This window comes from Urtica dioica, chromosome 10 (assembly GCF_054948205.1).
Source record: "Urtica dioica subsp. dioica isolate 48M chromosome 10, U.dioica_male_clone48M_v1_H2, whole genome shotgun sequence".
Classification (NCBI taxonomy): Eukaryota; Viridiplantae; Streptophyta; class Magnoliopsida; order Rosales; family Urticaceae; genus Urtica; species Urtica dioica.
The window spans coordinates 15,292,805-15,309,853 of record NC_142765.1 but is presented as its reverse complement, the minus strand read 5'-3'; the positions used below and the strand labels follow the sequence as shown (position 1 = coordinate 15,309,853).

Sequence of the window (17,049 nt, the reverse complement as noted above, 5' to 3'; positions counted from 1 at the left end):
TGGATTGAGATATAACCCATATTTGGTTAATTTCTTGTAAATAGCCAAGTAAATTTATTAACAGATTAATAAAAGCCTTATTTAACACAACCAAACATATATTTTAGGTAGTTAATAGGCTGCCACGTATGCAAGTTGGTTATTTACAAATTATTTACCAAAGGTTGGCTAATTTATAATTCCTATAGTTTAGGTGGATTACGTAGCCAATTCCTTTTTAATATTATATTTTTCCGGATTCTAATTAAAATTTGCAGATTATTTTTTTTTTAAATATGAAATCAAATTTTTTTATTTATACCAAAATACGTAATAATGAAACTAATTAAAATTTTAAACAAAATTAAAACGAAATAAAAATTGTATGAACATAAAAAAATGTCTAAATAACAAATAACTAGGCTCAACAACACCTGATGCGCGTCTTCCACCTAGTCCATATTCGGGCTCATCAAGGTCAGGCCACGACTTCCTCTACTTGCTCGAGCCGATGACGAGGGAGGATCCTCTACACATGTGTAAAGTAAACGTGTCTAATAAATTATTATCAATATCATTTATAAACTATTTTTTTAGGTTCCATTAGGTATATAGTCATATTTACATTTTCAAATTGCTATATAGCCAACCTTTTGTAAATATTAGGTAAATGGCCACGCCCATGTATTTACACGCGTAAATTGACGTAAACACCTCACCCTTTTATTTGAATGAAATGGCAAACCATGAATGTCACATCATGTTTGTGGTCATTTATCTACTATTTACGAAACGGTGGTTATATAGCAATGTAAAAGTGTAAATATGACTAATTACATATTATTTTTTTTTATGCTATCTTAGCGGTTATAAGACTAAGAGACTTTCAACCGCCTCAACACAATTTTATCGTCGATAGCTTAGTTTGAATACTGGATTTGTCAATAATAAAGGGGTTCAAATCCTTATTCATAATATTTTAGATTTAGTTATAAGAGAAAATGAGAAATGGGAGATAAATGAAAGAAGGGTATTTTCGTAAATTGACAATAATGAATACGAAAATACTAATTAACTTGGTCATTTCTAACCATTTTTATTATTATTTCGGGTTGTGAATATCATTGTTCTCTATAAAACAACTAAGTATATCTATATGTGTGTTCCTTATAATTTACCTCTCTATAGAAAGAAACGATAATTTATAGATATCGTGAAACACAATCCAATCGGTTCTAAAATGCAAAAAAAAAAAAAAAAAAAAAAAAAAAAACTAAAAAACCAACAGATTAGCGTAAAACCCACTTGATTGTTTTCAACCTCTTTTCTCTCTCTTTATGTCTCGCTCTCTAACTTGAATCTTAAGGATATCATATCACTATGACCCTCCTCTCCTAAAAAAGAAAAAAAGAAAAAAAAATAAAAGACTATTCTCCCTATTTTTCGACGCTTTCAACATTGCCACACATTCATTCATTGATTTTTCTCTCTCTCTCTCTCTCTCACCCTACTCTCATTCCCATATATATCTCTATCTATATAAATAAAAGAAAAACATCACTTTCCTCTCTTACAATATTACACATACATACACACACACAAAAATGGGACGACATTCGTGCTGTTTGAAACAGAAGCTTAGAAAAGGCCTTTGGTCCCCCGAAGAAGACGAGAAGCTCTTCAACTACATCACTCGCTTCGGCGTCGGTTGCTGGAGCTCCGTCCCCAAGCTCGCCGGTATATATACACTCATACATATACATACACATATACATATTTACATACACAATTTCTCATCAATGCATTATTCATAATTAGGTTTACAAAGGTGTGGAAAGAGTTGCAGACTGAGATGGATAAACTACCTGAGACCCGATTTGAAGAGAGGAATGTTCTCTCAGCAAGAGGAAGATCTCATCGTCACTCTCCACGAAGTCCTCGGCAATAGGTAATTTTCTTTTAATTTTATTTCAATTTTTATTATATTTAATCAATTATTGAACTCATTTTTGGTCTCTTATCTCTCTCAGGTGGGCTCAGATCGCCGCCCAACTTCCGGGAAGAACCGACAACGAGATAAAAAACTTCTGGAATTCGTGCCTGAAGAAGAAGCTTGTGAAGCAAGGAATCGATCCAACGACTCACAAGCCTATCTCCGCCGATCACCCCGAACCCGCCGTGAAAGAAAACAACAACAAGACGAAAAACTCCACCAATAAGAATTCGCCACCTAGGACAAGCAACAACCAACAATTTATCGGGCCTGAAATGGGCTCGTCAAACCACGGCCCAACATTCCTGATCGACCCGACCCAATTCACCAGCAACAACATTAACTCTTCCTCTTCTTCTTCTTCTTCTTCTTCCTCGTCGTCGAATTCGCTCTCGGCCTTCTTCGATCACCAGCTTTTATTCGGCGCCGGGAATACTGGGCCGGGGATGGAATATGGGCCGGGCCATCATTGTCTTGTTGGGCCTCGGTTTGGGCCCATTTCCGATTTCTCGGAAAACTCGGGTTCGAGGGTGAACTCGAGCAACGATAGCTCCAACGTGAGCAACTACGCGGGGTACCAAATGAGCGGAAACGACAACAGTAATAATAATAATAATAATAATGGCTTTTCGTGGGAAAACGACAACAAAATTGAGTCGTTTCTTCTTCAGCAGCTACAGGCCGTGAAATCTGAAGAGGTTGTTGTGATGAGAACGGCGACGTCCACGTGGCAAGACGCCGTTAATCTTCATCTTCAGCATCAGCATCATCTTCACGGGGATTTCGGTAGCTTCAATCCGTTATTGACGTCGCTGTCAGAAGATTTAACGAGTGCTAATTTTGATGTGTTCCAAAGTATGTGAATTTATTGCAAATGTCAGTGTACAAAATTTATAATCCTTTGTTTGGTTTGTTTTTTGTTTTGTTTATTTTTTTTTCTTTTTTCTTTATACAAAATACACAAAGATGTTGATAGTAAGTAACAGCAAAGGAAATTCATGTAAAAGGTTTGAGGTTTTTTTTTTTTTTTTTTTTTTTTTTGTATGACCACTGACTAGTCAGTGATTCATTAAAAAAGTAGACGTAAAAACTTCAAAAGGAGTGGAAATAATGTTATTTTTTTTCCTTTTGGAGGGTTTTTTTTTTTTTTTTTTTTTTTTTTTTTTGTGTCGTTCTTTTGTAATTTTTTTTTGAAGAGGAGTGCAAATAATGTAATAGTATGAGTGCAACTAATTCTTGGTGTTTATAAATCGTCTTTCTTTTATTTTTTATTTTTTATTTTTTTAAATTGCGTTTATATGTGTAGACATTTTTCATTGTCTTTTCCGAAGCTATTATATATGTGACAGTTTTATATATACACTTTTTTTTTTAATTTTTTTAAATTGCGTTTATATGTGTAGACATTTTTCATTGTCTTTTCCGAAGCTATTATATATGTGACAGTTTTATATATACACGCTCACACGCAGAAAGCGATTGCATATCACAACCAAAACTGGCGGTACTAAGACATTTATAATGATTAATTTCAATATTATTTTCTCTTAAAAAAGTTGAATTTAAGTTGCTATATAGCCCATGCCCATTATTTGGGTGGTCATTATTTGCAGACTGTATAGTAATTGCGAGAAATAATACACATTAAATGTAAGATGTGTCACATTATATTATGATAATATATACGTGGGGTTGGATAGGAGATTGTGATATTTCTTGAAGCGCTGGCAGAAGTTATTAATAATAAATCAAAATAAGATTATTATTCGACCTAAAGTCACAGATGCTGATTTTCTGGCATATATATGATCCATATCTGTGGGTTCCATATTTTCCCTTCCATGCATTGAGTCCCTCCAAAAGCCTAAGTACTTCCTTGCCCGGCCCTATAAATAATTTAATATTGCATTATTGGTGTCTTTACGTGTGATATGACAATTTTCCCCACATACATACAAGACTTACCCGCCATAGGTAGGGTACTATAATACTATTACTTGCATATATTAGTTTAAATTAGGGTATTCATATTACTCGTAAAAAATTATAAATGTATGAGTCGGGTGTGTACCGTACCTATAACCTACCCACACCTTATTTTATTTATATATTATAAATTTCTATTTTTCGAGTTCTACTATAGTATAAATAGACTAATAATATTCAAAATAATCAATTATTTTTTTTGGCGGCTAGTGTTAACTAAATGACGGTGGACTCATTCCTTAATTTAATGTGTATTATTCTGAGTTAATTTTTTTTTTTTAAGGAATCTTGAGTTATTTTTCTAGTTCACAAAAATTACATATTAAATGGGTATATTCTGAATCTTCTAAGGTTAACCAATATTCAGTCCTATTAAAATAGTGATTTTTATATTTTATCAAAGCTAGAGGTAGGATCTGTTGATGTATTGAAGTGTTGATTTTTTTTTTTTTTTTTTTTTTTTAATCAAAGTTTTGGTTGTTTTTGGGGAAAGATAAGGAAAAGGGTATTTTGGACCCTTTCATTGATATATAGGTCATCGGTCACCGGGCTAAGACCCCATATAGAAAAACAAAGGCCTATAAATATTCATTCATCAATTCAATCCCCTAATTCTGCGTCCCTTTTCTTATTATGTCACATCATCGTATTAATTAGATATTAAAAAGAAAAGAAAAGAAAAGAAAAGAAAAAAATAGAAACAAAAGTGATATAAAAATAAGAGTAAATAAGAGAAGTTCGAGTATGTAGATGTAAATAAAATAAAATAAAATAAATAAACGTATATATGCATTGACTTATTTTTATGATGATGAAGTACTAATTAATTATACTCTTTAGTGCAAGAGTGAATAGGGTATCTTATTACACCTTTTCAAACCCTAAAAGCATGCAAATAAACTTATTATACTATTTTTGTGCAAATAATATTAAATACTTAAAAGAAAGAGATAGGTTCATGCATATATGTTTACATATACATATATATATATATATATATATATATACATATATATATATATATTGTTATATGTCTTTGCAAGTGAACATATATACATACGTATGTTATGTGTAATTAGTCATGTACGTACAATAATAGCTTTGTAGTACTTTTGGTCATTTGGTGGGTCAATCTAATTCACAAAAAAAAGCTGCACTAAAGAAAATCTTGTAATCAAGACAACGACAAAGTTTTTTGGCAAGTCCTTCAGATTTTGGAATAGCCTTAGTGTCAGGACCAACAACAATGTTTATAGAAACTCTTTTGTATATATCTTGTGTAGCTTTGCAATATCGATATATACATACATATATATAGATATATATCATACACAATGTATATTCCAATTCTCATCACTATACGACAGTTACTTCGCACCAAATCAGAGACATGTGTGGGGTGTCGTTTTCATCTCCAATTTTCTTTTTCTATGATAGGTACACATTTTGGCCGTTGTTTTTGTAGTCACAAACTTTGACGAATTATTTGTGAATAAATAAATAAATCAAACTCCAAGAAAACCCACGTATATTCGATATCTTTATACTTTAATATATTCCGTGTACTATGAAATTTAGGCCTAGATCACTAGATCTCACAAGTCATAACGATTGCAGGGAAAACGATGGATAGAATCTTCAAAATACATTAACTATATATTAATATTATTATTTTAATATAACTAGGTAGTTTATCCTGAATTGCAAGACATATATGTTTTAATAAGCTTGAGACAATATAAATAATACGAGATTATGCTAAGAGTAGTGCGTTGAACACTGATAGCTAGGAGAATTTTGACGGCCCACAAAAACTACAGTGTTTTCATAAATAATGAAAAAAATGATAATTTACTTTGAATGTAATGTAACAGAGAGTAAATTGCATGTCATGTCCCCCTAATGAGAAACAACAAAATATTAATCAAGGTCATGTGTATTGTCACTATTTTTTTTTTACTGAGCACATGCATATATTTGTTAAAAGTATAGTACAATTAATCAATCTATATAAATTTTTGATGTTTTGTAATCACAAAATAGACTCGTAGCCTCGTCGGGTTTTCACGTTGGTTTGGAACGAAAAAGACACATTTTTTTGCTGGGATTCGAATGTACAGATTAAAACATATTTTATATATGCGTATATATATAACCCAATCAATAGTTCAAGTTACAGATTCTCATAATTCATTTAATCTTTCGAAAATTCACTTCATGAGTGTTGAATGAAATAAATACTATAATTATCTATCTTTTGATAGGCGAAGGAAAATATCCAAATAAATTACTTGGTATTTTTTGTCATGAAAATAGTGTGTTAATTACAAAACTGTCAATTTGATATCAAAATAAAAATGCATTATATATATAATACGACGGTTTGACGAGCAAAGAGGTTAATATGATTATATGGTAAGTATACGCGCAATGCAAAAGCTTCAAAGTTTAAATCTTGAATATAAACCTTTCTTTTCTCTAAAAGGATAATTACGCTTGCAAAAATACAAATATTACAAAAGTATATGCCGACATTATCTGCTCAGAAAGGGATAAATACAATGATTCAACATTCGTGAACCAGATAGAAAAAAATAACGAATCTTTTTTGTTTTTAAATATTATATTTTTAGAAATATTTTCCCTCCTTTTTTAAAAGGTAGAAAACAGAAAAGCAAGAAGAAGAAAGATACATAGAACTTCTGATTTGTGAGCTGACTAGCTCAGTTAAAGTATGTGTATATCATACATATCTTTTTCTCCATTATTTGTTTTCTTTTTCCAATATTTTGGTCTAAAAACTTTGCTATCCGACAAGTTTCTTTGGAATTTTTTGGCTATAATCATACCTCGTCTTAGACATTCCAATTCGTACTACTAATTAGCTCACCGACAAAACCGATGGCCAATTATAATTTACATCCAATAAATAAAAATGAATATCAGTATATTATAATAAAAATGAATATCAGTATATTCTAATACAAATTAAGTATAAATTTATGACGTGAGACGGGAAAATAATTATATAAGGGTTCGTTTTAATGAGCAATTTCGGACTTCATATATTGTCACCAGTGGCGGATCCAGACTCGGAAGGCGAGGGGGGCGGGGGTGGGGGGTGGGGGGCCAAAACTGAATTTTGGCTGGAAAAAAAAAAAAAAATTTAAGCCTGAATTTTTTTTTTTTTTGGAGGGGGCCCAGGCCTCTTGAGGCTACAACGTGGGTCCGCCACTGATTGTCACAACTCACAACACACAATTCTACATGTTAAAAAAAAATTATAATTAATTTGACAAGGATGATTTAAACTTTATCAAAAGAGAATTGTTAACTAGTAAGTCTACTGAAACGTCATCATTTCAATATAACCAACGTTTAACTTAAGTTTGATAATTAATCATTTTGTTGACATGACAACGATTAAACAATGTTGAAATATCGTTTTTAACCTTTTTAATTTTAAAAAAATTTGTCTAAAATTTAAATCTGTAATCAATAAGTAATAAAGTGTGGTGGCCAATAAACAAAAATTATCTAAACTATGATTACATTGCAATTTCAAGTTTAAACATGACTAGATATCTAATCTGCTTTATATAAAAAAAAGCTAGAAATAAGTCTAGTAATGGTTTCATATAGTTGATAATTTTAGACATTAGTATTTTTCAGTAGCCTATTCCTTATATTAAAAATAAAATAAAATAAATAAAAAATATATATAGTTAAGGGGTAGTCACGATCTTCTAAAGATTTTAAAGATTTTTTTTTTCTCAAGTCATACTTCAAGCCCTACTTCCCACCTTCCAGTTCGAACACCCAACATACAGATGCACACTCCTCCATGTGAAATATTCATCATGACAGGAGCAGCATTCATAAGCCATACGTAGGCATCATAATGAAAGGTATCGAACGGAGTGAGATACTCGTATCGTAGGAAAGAGGTATCGTAGCGAAGATAACGAAGTGAGATAAGTGGTATTGAGAAATCTTAGTTTCATAAAAGTTTCGGAAATACAGTCAAATTTCAGGCTACCCAAGGTTATAATCAGGCTATCGTAGAACGATAACATTGTCCAGCTCGATTATTTAATGAACTATTCAACATTATAAAACACTGATTGCCTGATGCAAGAACTCCAATACCAGGTATTCTTCTGATTGAATTTCATCTGATAGAGGCTCTAGCAACTATTCTATTTAATTTAAAAAAAATGTATATGGCGTGGCTACTTTACAAAATTTAGTCACTAAAAGTACTTTTTTTTTTTTTTACAAAATTGAAACTACAAACGGAAATTATGAGCTTCATTTAAAGCTGTAAAGAATAATTTTATTTATTTATTTTATTTTCAAAGTTGCACATGGAAAACGTTTAGCTTTGAAAAAGAGAAAGAGCATATGAGACCTAATATGAGCCATATGATTATGAGTAGAAACTTCCGAGTTAAAGATAATAATGTCCGTTGAAAATAAATTATGCAAAATTGCTTTTAATTCCTAATTCATAGGGTGTCCTAGCAGTAACCATAATGACTTTAAACGTGATATTAAAAGAAGCCAGCGGTATTTATATATTTATATATCACAGAGGCATAGAAAAAACATGCAAATTATTTATTGAGTTTAAAGCTTCAACATAGCTTCTCATCAAAGTTAGAGCTAATTTTGACTCAGTTAAGGAAAAGTGTTTTAATGTCTAATTATTAATTTATTCGTTTTTATTTTAAACTATAGTCTGATGCTTACTTAGCCAAGAAAGTAAGTTATCGCTGCCCTAAATTTCACTCCATTATTCTTCTCTTTATTTTCATAGTTGGTTTAAAGTTTAAACAAAGTTAGGTTAAAAGGATATTTTTTTTATGTACAATTTTATTCATTTATTTTCTAACATTATAGCATTTGCTTTCAGTCCAGACAAAAAATGATTAAACGAAGAATGATCTCTCTTTTTATCAATACATCACTCAAAAGCGACTATCGCAGATTAGGGTTTTCTCTCTATTAAGAAAAAAAACAGCGCTCCTTCCTTTGCGCCGCCGCTGCCTCCCCCGGACATCGATTTCTGCCCTGAGCCATCGGCGGCGGGCCTTGTCCGGGGGAAGCATGGAAGGACCTCCGCCTTCCCGTCTCCCTTTCTCTTCGGTTTTTTCTTTCCCTAAATCAACCAAAGCTTCTCCCCTCGTCGGTTCTCCTCTTCGACATCGAACCTTGCTACGGCGGAGTGCGACCACGGTGGAGTTTTTCTTCCCGGCGCCGTCTTCCCCCCCGCGGTGTCGGTGTGAGCTCAGTTCTCTCGCCCCGTTCTCGGCGGCTCTGCCTCGGCATGGTTCGTCTTGCTAGGAGACGGGAGCTCTTCGGCGTAGATCGGACCTCCGTGGTGTGGTGTCTTCCCGGCGTCTTTCCTCCCCGGAGTCGGCGGCGAGCTCTCGGTTCTTCCTCCTGGTGTGGCTCATCGATCTCTACCCGAAGTCGATCCAAGACAGGGAACGATTTTTGGTCGGAGAACTTCTTCCGGCGACGTCCTACCCCCGGCGTCGTTGTGTGTTTGATCTGTCCATTATCTGACTGAGATTTGTTCTCCTTTTTTGGGTCGAGTCTCCCTGCCTCGGAGCCTCGGCTTCTCCCTGTCTTTCCGTCTGTGAGAGGTGGGTGGTTAATGCTGGATTCTAGTTTATGCAGCGTGAGATGGCTGATGCGGGAAGCGACTGACGGTTGTGTGAAGTTGGGTTTTAGCGTAGGTTTCAGTTTAGCCTTAGTGTTCTTGGTTTGAGTATGGATCATTGTATTTATTTTTCTGCTTGGTTTCTTTTGGTTTGTTTTGGACTCGGATTAGCCGTAGTCTCATTTCCCGTTGTGGATTTCCTATTAGGTTTTGATCTATGCAGGTTGAAGAGCCATCTTGGTCGTGGCCATCGGACCGAAGTTGGTTGGATTTTTTCATAACCAATCTTTGAGTTTTTGAACGAGCCTCTTGTGTGCTCTATTTGTGCTTGTAATTCTTCCCGTTGTCGGAAGTTTGCACATAACGTACTTTTACCGGAACTTAGTGTTAGATTCACTTCGACTTAGGTCTTGGTGATCCATGTACTAATGTGTTATTCTCCTGTATTGATGGGTTTTTTTTACCCAATTTTAATGGAAAAATCCGTTCTATTAAAAAAAAAGAATCGATCTCTCTTTAGAATTGTAAAAGGGAAATAATAATCATAACTCCAACATCTTTGTCATCACAATCTGATATTATTTCTTTATATCTGAATTTTGTACCTTTCAACAATCAACTTTGCTGAAATAGTCACATTTAACAAAAATATAATAGTGACGCGCGATCGAGTCGCCGAATTTCTTTCTAAGAGATCCCTTTTACAGGCTTGTCCTGTTTTCTCTGTGCGTCAGAGAGGCTTCGTTCCGGAGCGTTCCTTGGGTGCGTATTGATGGAAGATCTGTGTAACAAATGGGCTTCGATGGGGGTCAAGGAAGAAGAGGACAATGTGATCTTCGCTGTGGAGGAAACTAATATTGGAATTGATCTAGGGTTAAGAAAAGATTTAACGCTTCGAGCAAGTGGCGGAATTTAAAAATTTTCTTTAAAACAAGTAAAACATTTTTACTAACCTAGACAAAGAGCAAGTACATATAAATTAAAACCATAAACGAGCATTATATGTTTACTAACCTTTGAGAAGCTTGAACGTTGAGAAGCCTTAGGAAGGTTGAAACGTTCGTCTCCCCTCGCAGCACGTCTCTCTTCTTTCCTCGGGAACTCGAGCAACCACGAAAGTTTCTATCACAAGAATCACTCGAGAAAGAAAGGAATTAGTGTGTGGGCACTTTTAAATACGACGACTCAATAACAAGTCTAAGAGTCGAAGAGCTAAAACAGTAGGTCAAATGTGGACCTAGGTGCCAAAAACAAAAATGAAAGAAAACTTAGAGAGAGAGAGGATCAGCCAAAAGGTTCTAGAGAGAGAAGCTCTCAATCTCTAAAACTTTGGAAATGAATAAACAATGAGAATGAAGCCTCTATTTATAGGGGAGGGATTACCTTCAATAAGGTAGTTTCCTCTTCTATAGAATATCACATATTCATGAGCAAAAATTGCCCTTTTTTCCCTTAGAGTCACACAGCCATAATGCCTTCAAGAAGGCTTGGATTTGTTTCCTCTTTTGTTCTCTCCTTGCTTGTTGGCCGAATTCTCTCTTTCCTCATGGAGGAAATTTGTTTCCTCTTTTTCTTTTGGAAAGTATCTTCATACATCAATGCACAAAATAATCTCCCTTTTTTCTTTGGGTTGGACGGCCAAGCCTTCTAGAAAGGGCTTCTAGATGCTTCTTCATTTGTTCATGACAACATAAGAAAATGCCCATTAAGAATTTTCAAGTAAAATTCTATGAAATGAAATTAATCCACAAGGCCCAATAAACTTGTTATGGCCGAGTGATAATATGCCATCATATGACAATGTCAAAAAATTTATTGACATTCATTTCATCCTATGTCCAAAAGGACAAAAATACCATTTTGACAATTTTCGTAAAACTTGTCTCGTTCTTATTTTGACTTAGCTTCTAGTTTAACTATTCCTACTCGATATGATTTGTGACAGATCTCATGAATCCAAATGAACAAAGCTTGAACTAAAATACTTAGACTCAAAAGTTCACAAACCTTTTCCAAGTTTAGCTTAATGTCAACTGACTCCACTAAAGAGTTGACACTGAAAATATCTCGGTTCAAATGAATTTATTTTTTACTCAAGAATTCAACTTAATTGTGATGAGTGGATCCACTGAATATTATCTATGTTTACCCTACATGAATATCATCAGCTAGTCGGGATTTACAAAATTACCATTTTACCCTTCTAGCTGTTGTTTCCTCAACTCTTTTGTCGCTTGTTAATAAGTTAGAAACAATGTATTGACGAGGAGTTAACAAGTCACACTGATTCATCCAAAAGAGTCATGGCTCAATTTGGACACTGACCAGTTCATTTATTCACATTCCAAGGAACAAAGCATGAGGTGATATACATTGCATTTCAGCAATCTTGTACATGAATTCCATATCTATGAGAGCTTCACAAAGTTACTCATGACATCTTCATAACTTAGTACTTCACCAATAGGTCCTGTTAAGAATCACATAGTGAATCCGAACTTTGACTTTCTCAAATGAGAATACGTAAGCTATGAAATGACATGTCTCATTTCAGGATTGAGGTAAGCATGATGCAATTCATACGTAGTGACTTCGAGACATAAGAGGTTAAATGGTTTGTTCTTATCTTGTCTCTAGAAGTGCACTGGTCAATTCAGTACCTTCGGAAGATACCTAGAAGAACTATAGAGTCCCCAACTCTCAATGTCCCATAACCAAACATCATAGATTCTCCTAACAATCGTACTGAGATCAATAGTCCTTTAATCCGTAGATTGCGAATTTAGTGTTTTAAGTAAACCATGAAGAGTTTGTTACAAGCAAGAGTCTTCATAAGACTATATTATATCAAATGTACATAAATATAGACTACAACTCTTCTTGTGGGCACCATTGACAACAAACTCTCACTTGACTCAAAGAAGATGTGTGTAGTCCTTCATGCCTAATCTCTCTCGATGCTGGTCGAAGACCTTATTCGCTAGGGCCTTGGTGAATGGATCTTCTAGGTTGTCCATCGTTGAGATCTTCTTCACCTCCACGTCTCCGCGCTGCATGATCTCTCGAATCAAATGGTATTTTCTCTAAATATTTTTCGAGCGCTTATGGCTTCGAGGTTCCTTTGAGTTGACAGCCCTACTATTATCACAATAAAGGGTCATGGGCTCGTCGACGTTTGGAACGACTTCCAAATACTTAAGGAATTTTTTAAGCCATACAGCCTCCTTGGATGCTTCACAAGCAGCCACATATTTTGCTTCCATTGTGGAGTCAACAATGCAAGATTGCTTAATACTCCTCCACACAACAACTCCACCATTAAGGATGAACACAGATCCCGAAGTGAATTTCCTGGAATCCTTATCCGCTTGAAATCGGAGTCGGTATATCCCGTTAAGTCGTGCCTTGAACGTCTCGACGTTCCCATCCGGACCCCTTTTCTTCTTGTATATCCACTTACACCCTACGGGTTTAATCCCTTCAGGAAGGTCTACAAATTTCCAGACTTTGTTGACATACATTGAGTGCATTTCAACTTTCATGGCGTCAAGCCAAAGGTTTGATTCAGAACAAACCATCGCTTGGCTATAGGAAACAGGATCATCCATGTCAGAGACGCATACGAGAGTCTCTCCATAAGACATGTACCTGTCAGGCTTTTGAGTAGCCCTCCCACTACGTCGAAGTACTACTTGACGAGATTCTGATGAGTTAGGTTGTGTTTCAGTTGGGGTAAGAACAGTTCTTATAGGTGAGGTAGAAGCTTCCTCACCCAACTTTTCTTCAAGCACAATTTTGCTTTTAGGTTTTACATCTTTCATAAGGTTACGAGTGCTAGACGGAATCTAAGCAACTCGATCCTTGGAAGACTCCTGTGCGAGAAGGACTTCCACCGACGGGCTCTGAAATCGATGATGGGAGGGCTTCGGAATACCCAAGGCAACATCGAGATGATAGATCTGGAAGATGGAGGATTCTGCTTCAATTTTGAGCGGACTGGGGACAAGAAAAAGGTTTTAGAGAACGGACTATGGATCTTCGACAAGATACTTTTGGTTCTTTATGACCCAGCGGAGATGTGAAACTCTGACAATTAGTTCCACTTCTCGGAATTCTTTATACAACTCCATGGAACGCCTTTCCTAGGTAGAACGGCAAGAATGGTGGAGCTGGTCAAAGTTATCAGAGTGGATCGTGATATGGACATAAGATGTACATATACTTTCATCTGCGCCCGAGTGGTGATCGATGTGCTAAAACCGTTTATAGATACCTCGTCGATCCGGGCTGGTTTGCGCTTCCAACTTAATGCTATGTTGGAAAAAGAAGAAACATATTAGAGACAGAGAATCAAAGCTAGCAGGATGAAGTGCGGGGACAAAAATACTAAGTTCTTCCACCGAAAGGCCTCTACCAAGAAGAATAGGAACATGATTCAGGGTCTCTTCTACGTCGATAACGAATGGGTCGAGGGCGATAAGGAAGTGGAGAGGGTAAATTTGACCTATTTTGAGTATATCTTCACCTCGTTGACACCCAGACCACATGCTATGGAGGCGAAAACTGAGAGTGTGGAGGCTAGGGTCTCGACGGAGATGAACAAGGAATTGCTTTGGTCATTCTAGAGCGGGGAGGTCAGCATGGCAGTTTTTGGGATATGAGCGATTAAGGCCCGGAGATGGATGGCTTCCTAGATTTGTTCTACGAACGATACTGGGAGATTGTGGGAGATTCTGTCATGGGGGTCTTACTGGGGATCCTAAATCATGGAAATCGGTGAAGGAGTTGAATGACACGGTGATCACACTCATCCCCACGGTCGACAAACTGGAGCGAGTTAAAGACTTCCGCCCTATAAGTCTCTCCATTGTCATTTATAAGGTGGTTTCCCTCTGCCTTATGATGAGATTAAAAGATGTCATGACGTCTACGATTTTGAAAAATCAAGGGGCTTTGGTTGGTGGACGATAAATCTTTGATAATATCATGGTGTGCTTCGAGGGCATCCATACAATGAAGTATGGACGTTTTGGAAATGATATGAGTGCGGCCCTTAAAATGGACATGGAATCGGCCTACGATCGGGTGGTATGGCCGTTTCTAGAGATGATGATGTTGAAGTTGGGTTATGACTTGGTTTGAGTTGAGAAGATTATGCGTTGCGTCAAGTTGGTTAGATTTTGTTGTCAATGGTGCCCACAAGGAGAGTTGTAGTCTTTATTTTGTACATTTGATGTAATAAAGTCTCACGAAGACTCTTGCTTGTAATTGCTTATTCATTAATAAAAAGTTGAAACGTTCATTCATTCTTCCTTGTCTGTTTGAAGCTTTATGATAAAACATTAGTCTTTAGTCCATAAACAAACTTAACAACTTACGAAGAGACAAGTGTAGATTTGCATGAACAAACTCTTCGTAGTTTGCTTAAAACGATGTATTCGCAATCTAAGGGTCAAAGGACTATTGACCTCAGTACGATTGTTAGGAGAATCTATGATGTCTGGTTATGGGACATTGAGAGTTGGAGACTCTATAGTTCTTCTAGGTATCTTCCGAAGGTACTGAATTGACCAGTGCACTTCTAGAGACAAAATAAGAACAAACCATTTAACCTCTTATGTCTCGAAGTCACTACGTATGAATTGCATCGTGCTTACCTTAATCCTGAATGAGACATGCCATTTCACAACTTACGTATTCTCATTTGAGAAAGTCAGAGTTCGGACTCATCACTATGTGATTCCGACAGGGCCTATTGGTGAAGTACTAAGTTGTGAGAATGTCATGAGTAACTTTGTGAAGTTCTCATAGATATGGAATTCATGTACAAGATTGCTGAAATGCAATGTATATCACCTCATGGTTTGTTCCTTGGAGTGTGAATAAATGAACTGGCCAATGTCCAAATTGAGTCTTGACTCTTTTGGATGAAACAATGTGACTTGTTAGCTCCTCGTCAATACATTGTTTCTAACTTATTCACAAGCTACAAAGGAGTTGAGGAAATAACAGCTAGAAGGGTAAAATGGTAATTTCGTAAATCCCGACTAGCTGATGATATTCATGAAGGGTAAACATAAATAATATTTTGTGGATCCGCTCATTACAATTAGGTTGAATTCTTGAGTAGAAAATAAATTCATTTGAACCAAGAGATTTTCAGTGTCAACTCTTTAGTGGAGTCAGTTGACATTAAGCTAAACTTGGAAAAGGTTTTGTGAACTTTTGAGTCCAAGTGTTTAGCTCAAGCTTTGTTCATTTGGATCCATGAGGTCACTATCACGAATCACATCGAGTAGGAATAGTTAAACTAGAAGCTAAGTCAAAACAAAAACGAGACAAGTTTTACGAAAATTGTCAAAAGTGTATTTTTGTGTTTTGAGACATAGGATGAAATGAATGTCAATAAATTTTTTGACATGGTCGACATACATCACTCGGCGAAAATTAGATTTATTGGGCCTTGTGGATTAATTTCATTTCATAAGAATTTTATTGAAAATTCTTAATGGACCATTTTCATGTTGTCATGAATAAATGGAAAAGCTTCTAGAAGCCTTTTCTAGATGGTTTAGGCGCCCAACATACCCAAAGAAAGAGAGAATATTTTGTGCATGAATGTATCAAGATACTTGCCAAAAGAAAAAAAAAGGAAACAAATTTGCATATGGATGTACTAAGGGAATCAGCCAAGTGAGAAAAAGGCAAGACAAGGAACAAAAAAGAAAACAAATCCAAGCCTTCTAGAAGGCTGCCTTGGCCGCCCAAATGAAAGAGGTAATAAGGCTATATTGCTCATGAATATGTGATATTCTATAGAAGATGAAATTACCTTATAGAAGGCAAAGCCTCTCCTATAAATAGGAGCCTCATTCTTCACATTTCATTCATCCAAGTTTAAGAGATTTGAGAGACTCTCTCTCTAGAACTTGGCCGATCCTCTCTCTCTCTCTCTCTAGTTAATTTTCGATTTTTGTTTTGGCACCTAGGTCCACATTTGACATATAGTTTAGGTCTTCGACTTCAAGACTCTTTCTTAAGTCGTAGTGTTTAAAAGTGCCCACACACTAATTCCTTTTCTCTCGAGTGATTTAGTGATAGAAACTTTCGTGGTTGCTCGAGTTGCCAAGAAAGGAAGAGAGACGTGCTGCGAGGGGAGACGAACGTTGCAACGTTTTTCCAAAAGCTTCTCAATGTTCAAGCGTCTAAAAAAGTTAGTAAACTTCTATGCTCATAATAGTTTTATTTATATGTACTTGCTCTTTGTCTAGGTTACTAAAAACGTTTTACTTGAAAAAGAAATTTTTTTAATATTCCGCCGCTTACCGAAGCGTTAAACTTTTTCTTAAACCCTAGATCAATTCCAACAAATGGTATCAGAGCTATGGTCAAAGATATGCATGTACATGTATTTAAAATTATG

At 35.6% G+C, this 17,049-nt stretch overlaps 2 protein-coding genes across 2 annotated transcripts; both read left to right on the top strand.

Annotated features, from left to right (window-relative positions):
- The first annotated feature begins 1,359 nt into the window (after positions 1–1,359).
- Positions 1,360–3,170, top strand: LOC149383507 (uncharacterized). The gene is made up of 3 exons (XM_089628736.1): positions 1,360–1,716; positions 1,798–1,927; positions 2,010–3,170. The coding sequence occupies exons 1-3, from the start codon at positions 1,584–1,586 to the stop codon at positions 2,833–2,835; spliced, it is 1,089 nt and encodes a 362-aa protein (XP_089484862.1). The 5' UTR covers positions 1,360–1,583; the 3' UTR covers positions 2,836–3,170.
- Positions 3,171–13,990: 10,820 nt separating this feature from the next.
- On the top strand, positions 13,991–14,768 carry LOC149383506 (uncharacterized). The gene is made up of 3 exons (XM_089627817.1): positions 13,991–14,241; positions 14,297–14,507; positions 14,628–14,768. The coding sequence occupies exons 1-3, from the start codon at positions 13,991–13,993 to the stop codon at positions 14,766–14,768; spliced, it is 603 nt and encodes a 200-aa protein (XP_089483943.1).
- Positions 14,769–17,049: the final 2,281 nt, after the last annotated feature.